Source organism: Symphodus melops, assembly GCF_947650265.1.
Source record: "Symphodus melops genome assembly, chromosome: 6".
NCBI classification, from domain to species: Eukaryota; Metazoa; Chordata; class Actinopteri; order Labriformes; family Labridae; genus Symphodus; species Symphodus melops.
Window position 1 is genome coordinate 10,473,972 of NC_136696.1, and position 18,483 is coordinate 10,492,454.

At 37.3% G+C, this 18,483-nt stretch overlaps 2 protein-coding genes across 2 annotated transcripts; both read right to left on the reverse strand.

Annotated features, from left to right (window-relative positions):
- Positions 1-487: 487 nt before the first annotated feature.
- LOC306826142 (aldose reductase-related protein 2) lies at positions 488-5,585 on the reverse strand. The gene is made up of 10 exons (XM_079347274.1): positions 5,368-5,585; positions 4,786-4,962; positions 4,349-4,465; positions 3,238-3,315; positions 2,915-3,031; positions 2,699-2,811; positions 1,844-1,931; positions 1,672-1,755; positions 1,384-1,466; positions 488-1,307 (listed from the first exon to the last, which is right to left on the reverse strand). The coding sequence occupies exons 1-10, from the start codon at positions 5,455-5,457 to the stop codon at positions 1,250-1,252; spliced, it is 1,005 nt and encodes a 334-aa protein (XP_079203400.1). The 5' UTR covers positions 5,458-5,585; the 3' UTR covers positions 488-1,249.
- Positions 5,586-7,872: 2,287 nt separating this feature from the next.
- Positions 7,873-16,034, reverse strand: tat (tyrosine aminotransferase). The gene is made up of 12 exons (XM_079345632.1): positions 15,900-16,034; positions 14,853-15,157; positions 14,653-14,757; positions 14,234-14,301; positions 13,822-13,980; positions 12,841-12,979; positions 12,693-12,745; positions 9,692-9,844; positions 9,449-9,577; positions 9,125-9,208; positions 8,736-8,834; positions 7,873-8,625 (listed from the first exon to the last, which is right to left on the reverse strand). Exons 1-12 carry the CDS (start codon positions 15,902-15,904, stop codon positions 8,485-8,487), a joined length of 1,440 nt encoding a protein of 479 aa, XP_079201758.1. The 5' UTR covers positions 15,905-16,034; the 3' UTR covers positions 7,873-8,484.
- Positions 16,035-18,483: the final 2,449 nt, after the last annotated feature.

Here is an 18,483-nt window from a genome sequence, read left to right on the forward strand (position 1 = left end):
CAGTATAGAGGGGTACAGTAAGCCGTAAAGAGGTTCACTTTATCTGTATCTGAACCATAGATCTGAACACCAAGAACATTTCCCTGCCAGCATGTTAGCTTGTGCATATAACATGCGGTGCTGTCTATACATGTCATCCTCATCACGTACATTAACTGTAATGACGTGATACTTAGTTTTACCACTAACGGACATTACTTTCCCTGACAGATAAAAAGACAAGAAAGTTTGACTCTACAAATTAACACAGCAGTCTTATTAACATTGTATTTCACAGCTGCATTCAACATTCCAAATGATACAAACGTATGTTGTCTGACTGAACTACACTCTTGTAAAAAAAAAAAAAAAAAAAAAAAGGACTTGTGTTGGTCAATAGAAAGAGCTAGGGAACACTTCCTGTTAGGAAGTTGACAAAGATTTCTTCAAAGGTGAAGAGAAATTGGAAGCCCTGTAAATAGAGTCCAGAAAGTCAGCAAGTGACAAATTAGCAAGTAAAAGAGCTCAATGCATTAGCTTTATCAGCTTCTCAGCCAAAGCTGATAATATCTGACAGAAGAAAAAAAAAACTGTAGCCTCAACAACTAAAATTGATGTAGCCATTGTGGCAAAACAACGTTTTTGTGTGTATTCATGGGATTGCTATGTTGAGCAGGGAAAACACAACCATGGTAAACCTCATTTTGAAAGATTTCATCAAAGAACCTTTGACTCAGACTGCAAGCTGAGTCTCACTTTGTAAAATAAAAACACTGACATCACTGCCTCTGCAGTACAGAATGACATTTATATCACTGATTAGGTCACAGTGTTTACATTTTATTTTATAGTAGGCAGACTAATTATGCTGGTATAAAAAGCCCAGCTTCTTATATAAGGTGCTTATTCAAGGTGTCTATCTCTACACACTTCTTCTTTAATTATAATGTGAAGAAATAATTAAGTGTACAATTGGAGTGTCAGAGTATTATTTGGTAGATATTGCATTCAAAAACTTAAAAAAAAAAAATGTTGTTAGTGTCTAAAGTATTGTTTAGACAAACAGTTTTATTCAGTACAGGAAATAACATACTGGTTTATGTTGGTCACACCCATTGCAGTCACTACTGTATGAAACTCAATCAGACTCCATCATTAAAGGTTAACAAGTCACGGATGAAGTCGTACAGTGTGTGATACGGCAGACTGATTGAGATGACGCTGGTTGTATTGTTGTGCCTTTGGTTGATTACTTGTTTCAAAGTCTTATTCAGGTCTCGACGCTGCTTGATACCTCGTCAAAGGGATAGTATGGATGAGACCGAACTCTGAAATAAACAGGATAAGAATTATCATAGCAGTATAGCCATTTCCACACAAAAAAAAAGATATGTATTGACTTACTCTTCAAATAAGTCAGATCTCCACCCGCGGTTTAGTCCTCTCAGTGCTCTCATATCCTCTTCAGTCAGATGGAAATCAAAAACCTGCATGAAATAACACCAAGCTTAAGAGATATGGGCAAATAGTCTGATACACTATAGTGAGATTCATTTTTCACCAATACTGTTAATAATATTAATCTATTTTAATGGGCCGACAGACAGACATATGGCTGTATAGGTTAGTCAGTACTTTGGATGTACTACATGAATAGAAATGATCTAACTTTATGTCTCAGAGACATTTTACCTTTGAGTTTTCAAGGATGTGATGAGGCCTGTCACTCTTTGGGATGACTGCAACACCCTGCTGCACGTGGTACCTCAGCAACACCTGGGTAAACACCTCCATCACTTACAAGTGAACAAACAAATACACACATTGTGGTTTACAAACCCATCACACTGTACTTCTCACTGACCTGTGCTGGGCTGCGTCTATGCTTTTTGGCTATTTCCGCTATGACCAGATCATCCAGGAGCTTTTGTGGATCATTGTTTTCTCTCAATCTAAGATATACAAGACATGAAGATAATAAACACACATAGTTAGATTTCTATTTCATATATTACTCAGTGTTTCACTGGGTGCATTATAAAAAAGATTGAATATATTCTGATTTTAATCTAAGCTGCTGTTAGATCAGAAATAGCTTTTTTGGATGGAGGGAACAAAATGTATTGTGCAACAATGTGGCTAGTCAGACTACATGAATCAGATCCTCCAAATCCCCTGAGGTTGTCTGTAGAAGTGAAATATCCACCAAGGAAAAATAATTAAACAAAAGCTTTAGTGGAAACAGTTCAAAAGTTATATCAGTATAAGAGTGGCTACATCACTGTTGCATTATCAAATTGCACCATTTTGCATGTATTAAAATTGTAGCTTGTTTAAAAAAGATTGATCTTCTAAAGAACATTTTCTTGTGTGCACATAAAACATAATCCAAACTGTTCATTTAATATATTAAAATAACGTCAAAATTGTATCTATTTTATTAAGTTATGATAAATTCAATGCATTCATTTAGAGCAATACAGTCAACAGTTTTATTTAGTTTCACTTTGTTTTATTATATCATGTTAAAGTATAGATTCATCTGAAACATTGGAATGATATTAGAGGAGATACAATTTATTTTGCATTTAGCAGTGTGAAGGTTTTAGATAACATTATGCACAATAACATCTCCTGACTTCTCTGATATCCCTGCAAGCTCTTATTTTGTTCTAACAAAGTAAGGATTTTAAATGTGGTGTAATGCTGGTTGTCTTACGACTCTGGGGGTCTCGCAGGCGACCCAAAGGGACTGAAGGCAGTCAGAGCAATGTTCCTGGATTTACAGAACTCTATTAATTCAGTCTGCACCAGGTAGGGGTGAAGCTCCACCTAGGCATCATAAAACACCACATAAAAGGCGAGCATATGTAGATGCTAATCTTGAGATAGCTTGGTAAATGTATAAACTTGGATTCAGCAAAATATGCAGTACCTGATTGACAGCAGGAGGCACCCGACACAAAGCAAGAAGTCTCTCCAGCTGCAGGATGTTAAAGTTGGACACACCAATGCTCTTCACTTTCCCTGAGGCCTTCAGGGCTTCCATCCCCTGAGCACAAAACGCACAGTGTAAATAAGTCAACGATGAACTGTGAGTCTTTTGAGTTCAACTGAAAAATATCAGAATTGACTTCCTTAGATGGATGGATGAAGAATGAATAAATAGAAAAAGGAACAAAATGTATATGCCGAAAATTATTGTAGATGAATTCATATAAATATTTTATATGAGTACATTCTTGTCACGGTACTTACCCTCCAAACATCTACATAGTCTATGTCAGAGGTTAGCATCTGTCCATCCTTCATTGGGAAAAGCTCATCACCCATTTTCTAAGACAAAAGGTTACAAGAAGGGTAAACATAGATTTGTTGAAGTGCCCTATTTCTGAATGACTTTCTTCATCCTTTAAAGGACACTTGGTAAATAAAGCCTTCAATCTCTAGTGCCATATAATTAAAACGCAAGTTTAAGCCTTTCCAATTTCCTTTTCTTTTCTTTTTTTTTTGCATCTTTTGGTTCACTGGTATGCGCGCATTCTCATCCCCAGTTGTCAGAGGACAACGTTGCAGTTCTCATTCAAACGCACACTTCAGCATCTGTTTTTTTCTTGCTGACCACTTATAATAAAACATGAAGAGTTCAGTTCTTTTTTTTTTTTTTTTACTTTAGGAATCAAACTCCATGCTTTAGACCAGAATAAACATTATAGAATTGGTTTTAACGGCGACTCAATGTTTTCATTAACTCAAGCTTTTCTTTGGTTTCAAACAGGAGTGACTGAAACTTTGTCTTTTGGGTAAAAGTCATGAGTTGCTGTTTGGCAAATCCAGCCCCTGCAACCACCATATCAAGCAGACAAGCTGTGTTTTTCTGCAATGTCACAAACAGTATCTCATTTGACAATAAATATTGCTGCAGTTGGGGTTACATTGCCTCTTCCAGATCTGCATTTGTTTGTTTGTGGAAAAAACGTTGATTCCATTATCAGCAGGAGAAAGCAACTTGTTTACAACACTGATAAAGTCATTGTTCACTTCCTTCAAACACCAAAACAATAACTGGTGACTAACTGGTGGATTAATCAAACCAGATTAGCAAAGATGCAATCCAAGAGCCAAAGACCCAAGATGTTTAATCCATTTGTTATTATCTGAGTTTGCTTTGGAGGGCTTTGATCCCTAATGAGAATGATGTCAGACTGTTTCAACGCTTTTCTTCTTTGTTTTGACAGAAACTTTCATCAATCCAATCTACAGCCTCCAAAATGTCAGACTGCATTGGCTAAGGACTTCTGGGATACAAGTAAGATACACAGCAGTAACATTTCAGTCATGTCACAGTATTTTCAGTGTTACACTGTACCTTCAAACCAACAGGGAAATGTACAAGGTAAAGATCCAGGTAGTCCAGCTTTAGATCTTTCAATGATTTATTCAAGCACAAAGGGATGTCCTCTGGGGCAAAATGAGTAATCCACAACTACAAGAAAAGTACAATTTGTAAAGGTTAATAGAAAAAAAGTAATCATCTACAATGTAGGCAGCATATTTAGCACTGAAAGACTTCACAATCCTACATCAATAGAAGTAAACTGATTTACACAAGTAAATCAGAAATATATGTTCTAACTAAAAAATTGTCAATGTAACCAATTTAATCTTTTAGTTTGTCATTTTTAAGCTTCTGTCATTTTATTCTGCTCTTTGCAAAAAGGACAAACTGTATGAGTAGTGTAAAAAAAAAATTGCAGTTTGTGCTTCTCATCTTGTCACACCAGATATTACTGTACCATCAGCCACCTTACTAACGATGAACATGTCCTCTCGTTTGATGATGCCCTGCTGCATCTTAGAGTGCAGAGCCTTTCCAATTTCAACCTCATTGCCATAGCAGTAAGCGCTATCGATGTGGCGGTAGCCAGCAGCAATAGCGGCCTCAACAGCTCCTTGGACTGAGGTGCGGGGAAGATGGTCGGACTGGAACAATTAAGAAGGTTTTTTTTTTTTTCAAACAATTGGTTAGACATTGAACCAGTTTATAAGGTCAAAACATGTTTCAGTAAAGACAGAGAAGTTATAACAGGGAATGCTTATATTTAAACAATTATTTGTAAACTGTGCTGTGGAGAAGCTAGCCTTACCATTAGCAACCTGTTGGTACTGATACAGTATCATGAATCACGATGCAACAGTAATGTTAGTTATAAAGTGGTGTAATTTGTAATTTGCCATTCAGCATCCAGTAGTATATTGCTCATACAAACTTGTACCTAAACCCATTTATTTGATGGTTTTCAGGAAAATAACTTTTAAAATAAGAAGAAACAAATGAATAAAACTTGACTTGTAAAGTAAAAAGGATATTATGATTGTAAAGTTTACCTTCCATGTTCCCAAGCCTAAAACTGGCATTCTAGTACCATCATTCAGCTCTATGGTCCTGGCCACCTGCGAGTCCTCCGTGGAGTACATTTAATCACTAGAGAAGAGGAACAAATAGAGCATACACTCGCCACACACAGAGTGTCAGAGCTTTCCTCTTCCTCTTTTTTCCCCTCAGACTGTTTCTGCTGAGTCAACGTCCTCTTTCTTTGCTGATTATTCTTCTCTGAACCTGAAGTGCCTTTTCTTTTCCCTCCACACTCACTATAGCTTTCTCCAGTTCTGCCTTATCCGTCCAGTAGTTAATTATTGAACCACCACAAAACTCTTCACCAGCATGATGTGTTTATACGTAAGTGTGGAGGAACAAGTTGCAAAGGTCACTCTTGTCAGTGGGGTAGCAGTGCAGACTCTCTCTCTCTCTCTCTCTCTCTCTCTCTCTCTCTCTCTCTCTCTCTCTCTTCTCTCTCTTTCACACACACGCACACACACACACACACACACACACACACACACACACACACACACACACACACAGACAAACACACACCTAAAAACACAGACATACAAACGTCACATTGCTGTAATATCTCCAATTCAACATTAGGTGGTGATATTGTATAATGTAAACATGTTGCATGTTCTAACATGCAACATGTTTTAATACATTAATATGCTGATGATAATAATACATCTCTGTGTCACTGTAAACAGTTAAGACGAAGTGAGAAGAGTAAGAAGGCCTTGAAGGATGTCTAGTGTTTTAAAGGGAGAATACACTATCCACATTCACACTTTAACGGCCATCATCTGGGTAAATACTCAAATCTGATTGGCTGCAGGCTGTGGATTAACTCCTTGTAATAAACACCTACTTGGAATTTTAGTTGAAACTGTCTGATCATCATTTTTAATGTTGCCATGTGGAATCTACAAAGGATAGTGATTTCCATTGCAAAATAATAATTAAAAAACTGGGCCAAACATGCTGTGAGGTGAGAGATCTACAAAAGTCTGCTATCACCAAGGTGTGTCAAATATTTATTTCCATTTACTGGAGAATCAAACTACGTTTTTATTTCTTTAAAATGATATAAGCGTGATAACGCCAGACAAAGTGTTAATTACAAATACTACATAACATTGACGTCAGTTACATCAACCCATTGGTTTCTGAAATGGATTTTGAAGCCCCTCAATGGCGGTCGCTGTATTGAAAATGCTAACTCAGACTTGTTTTTAGTCATCTTAAAACTAAATCCCACAACTTCATCCACACCCCAAATTATGCATAACTCTTTACCTTAATAAAATCTAAATGGATGACTTGTGAAAAAATGTGCCACTCTTACAGTGTGAAGACATGAGCAATTGATAAGAAATGTATATTTGAAAGAGACTTCAGACATGTTTATTTCTGCTGTAAATATGTTCATTTTAACATGGATGTTAACAGGATTTCCTGGGCTTTGAAGCCATCCTGAAGTGGACACTGGAGAAGCTTCATTTTTCAGCACTTGAAGGTTACTGCATGGTCAGTTAACAAAATTCTTTTTTTGGTGAGACAGTTCTTGCCTACACATTTTCCATTAGTTGTTTGCAAAATCACATCAAGATACAAAAAATTACACATCTTATCCTGAATTCAATATATGAGAATTTGAAGACAACAGTGCATCAAAAAACATAGAACAGAACATAGAAAGAGAAGAGGGAAAAACTTTGGTTATTTACAACACTGACTGTATGTGCCTTATACCTTACACAGTATTCCAGCACATCATGATGCATATAACACACGAGTGTGTTCAATGTGTGGTGTGTGTGTGTGTGTGTGTGTGTGTGTGTGTGTGTTCGTAGATAATCTGCTATGTTTGTTACAGCCACATTTTATATTTTGTATAACTATGTGAGTTTTTAATTCTGACCGAGGGACTGCAGATGTAAATTAGCTCTAAGCTAACCCCGTTGCAATACATCTTATGGCAACATTTATATGTGATATTGTACATGGTCCCTCTACAAAAGTGCAATTGAAAAAAAATAATTATATATATGACCTTTAAAGAAAGTGGTGGCCAAATGAAGTTTAAGCACAATCCAACAAATCTGAAATGAAGAGAAGCTGCCAAATTAAAAACCATTACATTACACAGAGGCATAACACAGTGGAGCTCCCAGGCTGCAGTGAAAATATCCATATGTTTAGTACAAATAAAGTCACATGAGCAGTTGTACCAGAAGTTAAATAAGATTCAAATACCTCATAGGAAGTAAAGACGAGACTTTGAGTAATTAAAGGTTAGACATTATAATGTGTTTCATTAAGCTCTGAGTTCAGTATGATTTCAGATTATATGAGTACGATAAGAGCCAAATAAGGCATTGTTGCATTTTCAAAGTAAGATTTAGCTAAGATTGCATATTCTCATATGACATAGCTACTTTTTGTTTAGTGTTTCTTCTGTGCATCTGAATCTCCTTTGCTACAAAATTCAACACAAATCATTTGAAGATTTTTTTAATTTGGTTTCTTTCAACAAAACTACATGAAATTTCCATCTGTAAAAATATCTTTATACATAAGTGCTGTTCACTATGACTCACACTTAAACAATGTACAGAGTACACTGAGATAATAGAGCATGCAAACTTACAAAACATAAAGAGTATGTTTCTTGTACAAGCAAAGTACGCACAAGATTATATAACATATATAAAAGCATGGCATTGTGTACAGTATGCAGTCTATCGCTATCAAAGTGGTTACATTGCATTGGCATAGAAATTGTTACAAAACTTATATAAATACACAAACAAGTACAGGCTCATATAGGCTGCTTGTATAAAATATAAATATTAGGTCGGCTCATTTCATACGGTTTACATAAAAAATTACACCATCAATGGACCATCAAACACTTATTTTTGGCTTTTTGTTGCCGGTGGTGACAATATTAACACAGTTTTGACATCAGTTTTCTACATCTCTATCTTTACTACACTGTGGAATATATTTCAAAGCAGATTCCAGCTCATTATATATCACATGAAGACAGTTTTATCCACACACTTTGGTCTATACAAGGCCCATGCCATCAGACTGGTCCTGCTGTATCACTGGTCCAGGTCATTGCTGTCACGGCTGCGGGGTCGATAGTGTCGCTGGCAAAACTCAGCAATGCGACAACAAGCCTCTATCATCAACTCCTCAGGCACCGTCACCACAATGCGAAAGTAGTTTGGATACTCAAAAGCCTTGACAAGGACAGAACATGGATACAGTTAGTTACTTAGTAGGGGTTATGAATATGTTTGATAGATAGCAGCAGCAAATGGATGAATAATAAGCATTAATCATGTCTTACTGAAGCAGGCAGACAGAAGACAGACTGCTCAGTCACAAGTTTTTCTGTGAAGTCCACATCATTCTTAAAATCTGGAAAGTGGTCCATGTCGATTCCCACCTGGATAAAATGGATGAACTATGTATTAATCATGTCTTAATGGCAAAATAAGGGGGAGAAATATGAAGACAATCTTGCATTTTTGAACTACAGCTTAAAAAAATCTTGCTTGTTCCTTTTTAAAACAAATAAAAACTGTGGCTTGTGCATATCCCATAATGCATTATAAGAGCTTCTCGTGTTGTTGCTATACTGATAAATACCCATTCTTATAAATACCCATTCTTATGTTACTATATGCTCGAGTTTCTAACTTTCTGTATACTCTCATAAACATTTTTAATACTGACCATGAGGTACATGGCTCCTGAAGGCATCACAGGGGTTAGGCCGGGGACGGTGGAAAGCTCATTGAAACAAAGCTCTGAGTTAGACTGAGGAAGGAAAAGATAAATGAACCAGTCAGTGTCAGGAGATACATGTGTCTGTAAGTCAGACTAAATCCACAAAATAAACACAAAAGCTGTTATAAACATAGCATATGTACCTAGTGTTTACATTTGCACAATACATTTAATATAAAAACCCTGTCCAGGGAATAAATATGGCAACCTCTCATGTATTAGCAGTCAGATTGAGAAATAGTATCAAGTTGTATTGTATATTGTGATTACCTTGAGAAAGCTGATGGTCTCTTGGTAGAAGCTCTGAGGTGTGTTGTTGAGAATACTCTCCAGAGCTCCCTGGACAATGCTGCAGGCTCCAAGAATACGCTGGCTCAGTTTTACCAGCCCCCGTCGAATCTGCAGAAGAAACACGTTTTAAAATTGTATGTATAGGTTAAAGGTAACCGTGATATATTGTAGTCTTCTTCTTCTCTCACTATTAAAGAGAAAGAACACGAAAAGTCGACTAACCTCAGTTCCAAATACATCATTCCTGTCATGGATGAGGATCCATCCCATCCTCCAGCCGGGTACCAGCCAGCGTTTAGCTAAGCCGCCACAGGAAAGGATGGGAACGTCACTGCTGAGAGTTGCCAAGGAAGGAGAGTCTACACCTGGGAAAACCTTGGGATAGGAACAAAAGGAAATTTTGATTGAGATTGCAAAACAGCTGTATAAAACCAAATGCAGAGTGAAAAACATTGTTTTGTCCCAAACTGGTGACCCCACTAAAATTATACAGGTCCGTTGTCTCAAATTTTTTATGATGGCTTTTTATAAAATATTGACCTGGGCAACTTAAATACTCTAGACGAGCTCAACTAAAATCTAGATCTACCCTCTTTTTGTTACTTATACATAACAACTGAGTAAGATATCTTTATATACACTTGTGAAAAAGAGTGTATTATATTACATAATATTTGCAGGTGAGGGAGAAACCAGTAAAACAGAACATGAGGAGTACAAAGAGAGGGGTACTATAGTTTAAGGGAACAGTTTGGGGCTAACCTTACAGTAAAAAGCTATACGCTCCACCCACACAAAGCTGGTTTTCATTAAAGCAGCTCAGAATCTTTGACGCAGTATGGGGAACTGCCCTGCAGCCTATTGGCTGGACTGCTGTGAATGACATAACAGTAATGTACATTCGAAATGATCCTGCTTGGCTCTCCAATTCAAAGCAGTTTTTGGCTTGTGGTTGTGATTATGTAAAACATAATCAGCGAAGTGGGGACGCAAAAAAAATAAAAAAATGAATGTGAATAAGAATTATGTAAAAAAGCAGTGGATAAAATCTGTACTAAAAGTTCTGTACGAATGTATGTATGAATTAAAGGTGTGGAAAACATTTTGTTATGTAAGTTAACAATAGTGTTGACTGACTCATAATCAGGTCAGACATCTGGACAAACTGTGCAGACGTGTGTGTAAAAACCTAATTTACTGCCCAGGAGACAAACATCCCACTCACTGAGCCAGGGGAAGTTCACAGACACCGTGGGCCCTTAGCCTCCTAACACTAAAGTTATAAAAGAAAGGCCTCACTACCACCACTCCACCCCCCGTCCCCCTCCAACCCAGCCCTCCACCCACCACACTCCCCCATCCCATTCCTGCCGTGTTTCTGCCGCTCCAAAAGCCAACATCTGCATTAATGGCAACCACATGCAGGCGAAAAGTGCAAAGTCATTCTGGTCTTGTGTTTCATCTCTGTATGCACTCAAGAACCCCAACTCTAAACTTTTCCACTCACAGCAACTGTTACAAAACAATTAAACAACAACAATCTCACATTTCAGAATTCAGGTATCTGTGTGCAACTGATAGTCGCATTATATTGTCTGTTTCTTTTATTCTACCTTTTCTTTGACAACTTTCCGTCATCTTCTATGAAGACAACACAAAGATACAGATTTTGGGTTCGTTCTCCCAATTCACTTATCTCAATAAAACCCAGAACAAACCTTCATTTGTTCTGTTCAGTCATCAAATACAGCATTAAGTATTTATATAAAGCTATCAAGGCACCAAGATTAATTGCAGACTCTAAAGTACAATGCTGAATGAATAAAGAAATGTATTTCAAATGAATCCTTTAAAAATCATTCATCAGCAACTGAAAGATTAAGTTATTTAATTATTATCTTCACTTTCATTGAGCTGTCTGTCTGTCTGTCTGTCTGTCTGTCTGTCTGTCTGTCTGTCTGTCTGTCTGTCTGTCTGTCTGTCTGTCTGTCTGTCTGTCTGTCTGTCTGTCTGGAGTCTATGTGGGTGCATACTTGTTTGCATGGCCTTCAGCCAAAGATCTACCAGGACAAATTGGTCAAGGCCAACAACAATGACATTTTGGACTGAATGTTCTGATGATGTTGCTGTTTGATTAATAGTCAACATTGCGATAACAGTCCTTCTGCCCTTAAGTTCGGCCCACATCCAAATACGTGGTTGTTGTAGTTTTCTCTGTGACGTCCACAGCGACAGAAATGTGGTCACTGTTGTCGCTAAAAGGGATGTTATCACTCTGACAAGTTGTTTTATCAACAGTACATTAAACAAACTTTTAGGTCACGTTGGATGAAACCTGTCAATCACATGTAACCATGTCCTTATAAGTATACCAAACATCATTTTTTACTTCAAATTTGACCAACATTTACAAAATGAGCATCATGAGCAAAAAACAATTGACATTTTTTATTGAGGTTATGAATGAAGCGTTCATCAGAGTCGGCCTCTGCTGGTTAGTAAAAAGAATTTCACAACAAGAAGGGATCTTTATGTGCAGTAGCCTTGTTGCATTATTTGCTGAATAAGTAAGACTATTAAATGTAATATTTTACATTTCCCTTACAATGCAAAATTATTTGTTTGTAGGAGACTAGTATAATGTCATTTATTAACTGCATTTAATATTATATTGAATTTAATTTAAGGAGTAATGCTGTTTATCTAATTTTGTATAATTTACTTTATTTTGTATGCACAATTTGTTTGAGAATTTGAGGCAATCTGTTTGTATGTGAGGATCTACGTAATCCAGAACTGATTCTGATATTTTGTGTATAATATTGTCCCAAATAAGGCAAATTATTCAAGTTAAACATTAAGATGAATAATATAATTTAAGCTCATAATTGCATGTAGAACACGACTTTAAAAAAATTCCCTGTGATGAATCATCTTTGTAACTGAATTTGATTTTACTTTTGGACATGAGCGCACATATAGCCTGAGAATAAAATTCTATCATCATGGCCAACATCCGCTGCTTGCCTCTGCTGACCTCCCCGCCTCCTGTTCATCCAGCATACCCGCCTTACTGGTTGCTATTTCCAGGCCTCATTCACTGCATATCACCAATAATCCCCCCAGTGCTGACCATCCAGAGCCCGGCCAAATACCACCAAAATGAAACAGAAAAATGTGCCTCGCTGGTGTAACAGGGGGTCAGAGGTGTAGCTGTACTCACCATATCGCTGTAGATTTCGTCAGCAAGAATGGGAAGGCAGTGTTTGGAAGCCACTAAAAAAAACAAGAATCATTAAAAAATGTACTTATATGGGGCTAAATGCTGTGTCAAAGTATTTGTCCAAACGATTGACACAGATCAAACTCACCTTTGAGGATCTTCTGCAGGTGTTTCCTGCCAAAGACGGAGCCACACGGGTTGGATGGATTAGTAACAATCATACAGGAAGTCCTCTCATCAATCAGGCTCTCCAGGTGTTGCAGGTCGACCTCCCATGACTTCTCAGGCTGAAAATCCGATGCATATCAGGATTAGGGCAACAACTTTAGACATGCATGATGATAACACAAACATGATATTCAAGGACAGACACAACGTCAAACATGAAAGAGCAGCCTCTCTGAAATTAGGTTAAATCAGTGCCCTGCTGAAGAGCTTCTAACAGGATGAAATATATCATATCCTCAACAGCTGCATTTTAACAGTGTGTACAGTACACTAAAGCTGTACATAATACAAAAACATGATCATTTTCTTACTTATACTTAAGACATTACTTTCAACTTCCTCTGTAATTTCTTTGCTATCTTCCCACATCTCTCTCCAATCGGTGGCCTCGTTGACCTACTCCTCCGGTGACCCCAGTGACAATCATTTGACATGCGGTCCATTGAATGTTTTAAATATTTCTTTGAGTGGTAAAGGGATTTACTCAGTAGAATTGCAATTACCATCTACAGTCATTCATTATATGACCAGTTAAGTGGATTCCTCTGAATTTATGCGGTTGAGGTTTTTTTTCTGGATTACAGCTGAATTTGTGCTTGCATTCTTGTTTCCAAACATTTTCACCATTTGATCTAATTTCCTGACATAGCTATATGAGACACTTGGAGCAGAATAAAAAGTTAAGATGAAAAGTGTTGATACATTTAAAAAAAAAGTTATATAAAAAGTTATCTCTACCAAACTCTCCCTCAAAAGAGTATATCAAAGATAATGTTCCCTTGAATGTTTAACTTCAAATGGGTTTTATCTCTGAAATTAAAATGTGTGCACAGTAAGTTTGTGTGTCCATTACAAACAGAGAAAACAGAGCAAATATGATGATGGAGCATATCTTACTGACCAGCAGGTTGTAGAGTTTGACCTCAATGCCCATAGAGACAGCCAGAGTTTTATATAATGAGAAGCCTGGGCATGGGACCAGGATGTTGTCCCCTGGGTTACACAGGACACTGATAGCCAGGTCAATGGCCTGACTGCAGCCGCTGGTCAAAATCACATCCTAAAGGAAGGGTAGAAGTATTTTAGTTTTCTGAGCACAGACTCTAAAACCAAGCTGTTTTATCCCATCACCTGAATAAAGCAGATTGATTTTAAAAACATACATCCTGATGTATTACAATCTTATTGTATGGAAATAAATGATGAGCCTTTGATGACAGCCATTAGTGTTTATGACATATTAGAAACAGTCATTTTAATTAGCTCATAACACAAAACAATGCAAAAGTGGGAGGTTAATGAGTGGTGAGCACCTCTGCGTCCAGTGGAGCCTCAGTGCAGCTGTAGAAGTTGGCCACTGCTTGCCGGCTCTTCAGATAACCTGCATAAATAAAAAATGAAAAATGCAAACATTAGCATGTTGTTTAGGAGTTAATAACATTACATTTAGGTTATTATGGTTTAGGTACAGAACGTTTGCTATATGAAATGCATTTTGATTGAGGATAAAAACAAGGTTTTCCAACACAGGTACTACTGTATAAAACATGTTTAATGGCATAAAGACAAAATTGATTACCTAACGGCCATTATGTGCTCATCAAAATTAGCTTATTTCTGTTGTGTCTTTCCTCTTTCCAACAACTATTTTATTACAGATTCCATATTTTCTGAGTTAAAGCACTGGACTCAAACTGTGCAATAGTGGCACTGAAAAAGTTGCATGACTCACCAACTGAAGGAGCATAGCCATTGTATTTTTGGGAGTCTATGGCATCTTTCATGGCTTGGAGCACAGAATCATCTGTGGGCAGGTTTCCAAACACAGTCGGATCCCCTGCAGAGAAAAGGCCAAGGAATTTGCATGAAAATATGTAAGAAAGCTAAAAGCTAACAGGAATCATATAATTAACCATGCAAAGGGCCACTTACCAATTGAGAGAGCGATCATAGGTTTGTCTGGATTGGGGGTGAGCTTCATCCCGTCCACGATGGCCCTGATGGGGTTGAGCGTGTTGTTGGCCATTTCAGATGGCTTCACAGACCATCTCTGCCTGCGGCTCCTGGCTTTTGCCGGATATAGTGTGCCATTCACACTGACATGGTGGATGCTGTTCCCATGAACCACCTTGCCATTCACTCCACTTCCATTCAGAGTTTTGGCATTGACACTGTTTTTGCTGTGGACTCCATTCCCATTCATTGGAACCAAGTAAGACGTGTTATCCATCCTGGAACTGGCAGTTAGATTGAGAATTTGTTAACATTAAAAATGCTCCCAATAGTTGCTAGTTGAAGAGGGGCTTAGGAAAAGAAATAGGAAAGAGATTAATCTTATATGTGATTTTTTTAGAGCCCATCACAATTAGATAGCTAAAATTTAAACTAAAAAAAAAAAAAGAAACATTTTTTGCATTGTGTTTAAATATGACTGTATTTTACTTTAAAATACTTGAGTATATATTTTATGGAGAAAGACAATTAGCTTGACACAAATATTTTTATAGGTCAAAAAATACAGTGCAAAAAAGATGCAGTATTACAATACAGTGTAAAACCATTAGATAAGAGAAGAATGCTTATAAATGTTGTTTGCTAATGCAAAAGATACTTTCCTTTACATTTTCGTTAAGAAAAAGATTTTTTTTTAATATCGTCCAATTAACAAAATATGCAAATGATTATTGCTGTGTTTTACAGTTGACAGACTTTTCAATCAGACTAAAGTTATTAATCGTTATTATTTTCACCGACAAAAAAGACAATTCATGGAGTTACTCAAAACGGTGGTAAAATATCTAAAAGACTTAGAAAGAATATGAAATCTATATTAGTGCAGAAACAGGCCAATTAACTATTATGTATCATGGAACAAAATAGATGACAAAACGAGCATGTATTTATCATGCATTGTATTATTATTTGAACAAAAATTCAAATAATAAGTAGTGAACATAAATAAAAAATATTTGTTCTTACCTCATCGTTTATTCTATAGAAGTCGCCTGAGAAAGTTGTAGCTCTGGTTAATTATTCTTGAACAGATTATTAAGAGGCGAGTTGATGTTATAAGCCGGTTTTATAGCAAAATCCCGGGAAATGGGTGTTGAGCCCTGCCCAGATCTCCATTGGTGGAGGCTAAGGGGTTGTGCCATTACACCCCTCTTACATCACTAACCAGAACCATTCCACCTCGAACCCTTGACGGATTCAATCACGCAAAGGAGGAGGGGGTGAAGTGGGACCCTTTCCACGCACGCGGCGGGACATCTCAGTGGCTTTTGCAGGAGTGCGTCATGCGAGCTGGCGTCAGAGATATGACTGAGTTCACAACGGTCAACATGACAACAAGGATGGACCCTTGTTTAATGTTCAACCAGTTGATGTAATTACAGCTTATTATAAAGTATCAACGTGAACTGCAAAAATGTCATTGAATCAAAATAATACTTCCAAAATCAGTTTCCATTTTAAACCATGTCATTCTTAGAGTTACTGCATGTCTAAATTTCAGTGAAGTGGCAATTAAAATGTACAGTCTATGACAATTATTTCAAAAGTATAAAAAAACAGATTCAGTCAAACATGCATTTTTCTTATTTGTTGTCTGTTTTTACAAAGGGCTGTGATTTTGATCAATATGATGTCAAATTATATTTTAATCAAGGTTTACGTGTTTAATGCAACATTCTTATCAAAGAACAAGGTCAAAAAACTCATCTGAGGTGTATTGTAGTAACTGCAATCAACTGTAACCCATCTCTTGTATGGTGCTCTGTTCAAACAAAAAGTTACTTATTCGTGACTCATTATCCCTGAACATATATTTCATGCGTGCCAGAGTTGGCCACACACGAGCCCCTAAAAGAACAGAACAAACATCAAAACAGAAAAATAGGACACAAAAAACGCAGGCAATGTTGTTGTTTTGGCACTGAAAGCGTCAGAGTCATATTTGAAGGAGGTGTCCCATTTACTCCAGTTACATTCAGTGGACTGCAGCGTGCAGAGCTGAGGAGAGGGGGGGAAGTGAGACGAACAACATCTGTGGAAAACTACTGCTTATATAATAGCCTGTCAGTCATGCTGGTTTTTTTCTCCTCAACTGAGGAGTTTCCGTGCAGCATCAGTTAATTATACCATTCTCTGGAGTGAAGGACACCATGTGAAACCAGGAAGTCCTGAGAGTGATAGAGAACACAGATAAAAGTGGTGAAAATGGAGCAAGTCATACAGTAACTATAATACACTTAAAATTGGACAAATACATAAAAACCATGTTGAACTCCTTCTTAACTCTAAAAATAAAATAAATGAAAACTATTGTTTAAACCTGTGAAATTAGTAAAAACTATTCAGGCAAAAAGATGCATATATTACATGATTTAATTTAGTTGTTTAATGTGAACTACAGAATAGTTTTAATGTAAAACAAAGTTAAGTTGTAGTTCTTTACAGTAGTCAAAACACCATATTTTTTAAACCTGCTTCATGACCCCAGTTTGCATCAGGTGTGTGTGTGTATTTTTTTCATCTAATTTCTGAGTATGTTTATGTGACTTCTGAGAGCTTGTTTGTATTTGGCCCTCCCCCCTTCTCTCGTCTTCACCCTGCACCAACACTCTGCAGGGTTGTTGTGCCATCATAGTTTGTTAAGTTACAGGTCCAGCTCCAGTTTAGCCCTGTAAACACCTTTAAACTTTCTTTTGTTTCCTGTCTGCTAATACTTTGTACACCTTTTTATTTCTCCAGGATCTTCTTCCAGGACCGCCTTGCTGCCAACACAGCGAACCAGCCAGCTCCAGCTCACTGCCTCAACCCCAGCCCTGAACACCCTAACACTGCACATTTCTAAATGAAGTTCTTTTTGACGCCTTACCTGTGGGTCTGCTTTTGGGTTCAGCAGCATTTGTGTCATCTAGCTACATCAAAAAGAAAACTTAGGCACCCAATATTGATCATTTATTGCTTCCATTGAGCACAACAATTAGTTATTTTACGTTGTAAATGATTCAGTACCAAAACATTGTCACTGTATTTGTGCAATTTAGCCATTAAATTATAAAATGACCTTATTTGACATAAGGAAACATGCTATGTTGATATGCTGGTATCTTTGACAACAATGCACAACCCAGTATGTCCAATGCGGAATGGTTTGTTTTTGTTTTGACCAGAGAAGTTATGTAAGGAACCCCCACACAAGGCCAATTTGTACACCTCTCGGTTCCTCTCCTTCAGAGGGGGAGGGAGGTAGACCAAGACAGCTCTCTTCAATGCTTTGTAATTTCTAACGGGGTACCCATGTCAAATGCTACGTATCAGTTACACATTCCCCTTAAGCACAAATATTCCCCTTATCTTTGAATGGGTCATTTGTGTTGACAACAAATGATAAAACCTGGGAAGAGGATTGGTTTATATTATTGTGAGATGTTTTGGTACTTGTGTAACTATCAAGTTTGACCTAAGATTAATAAATCAGCTTGTGGGGGGCCAGAGCACTGATTGAAGAGTTGGGTTACTTGCAAAGCTAAAGAAATATTTTGCATTCAGTTGTAAC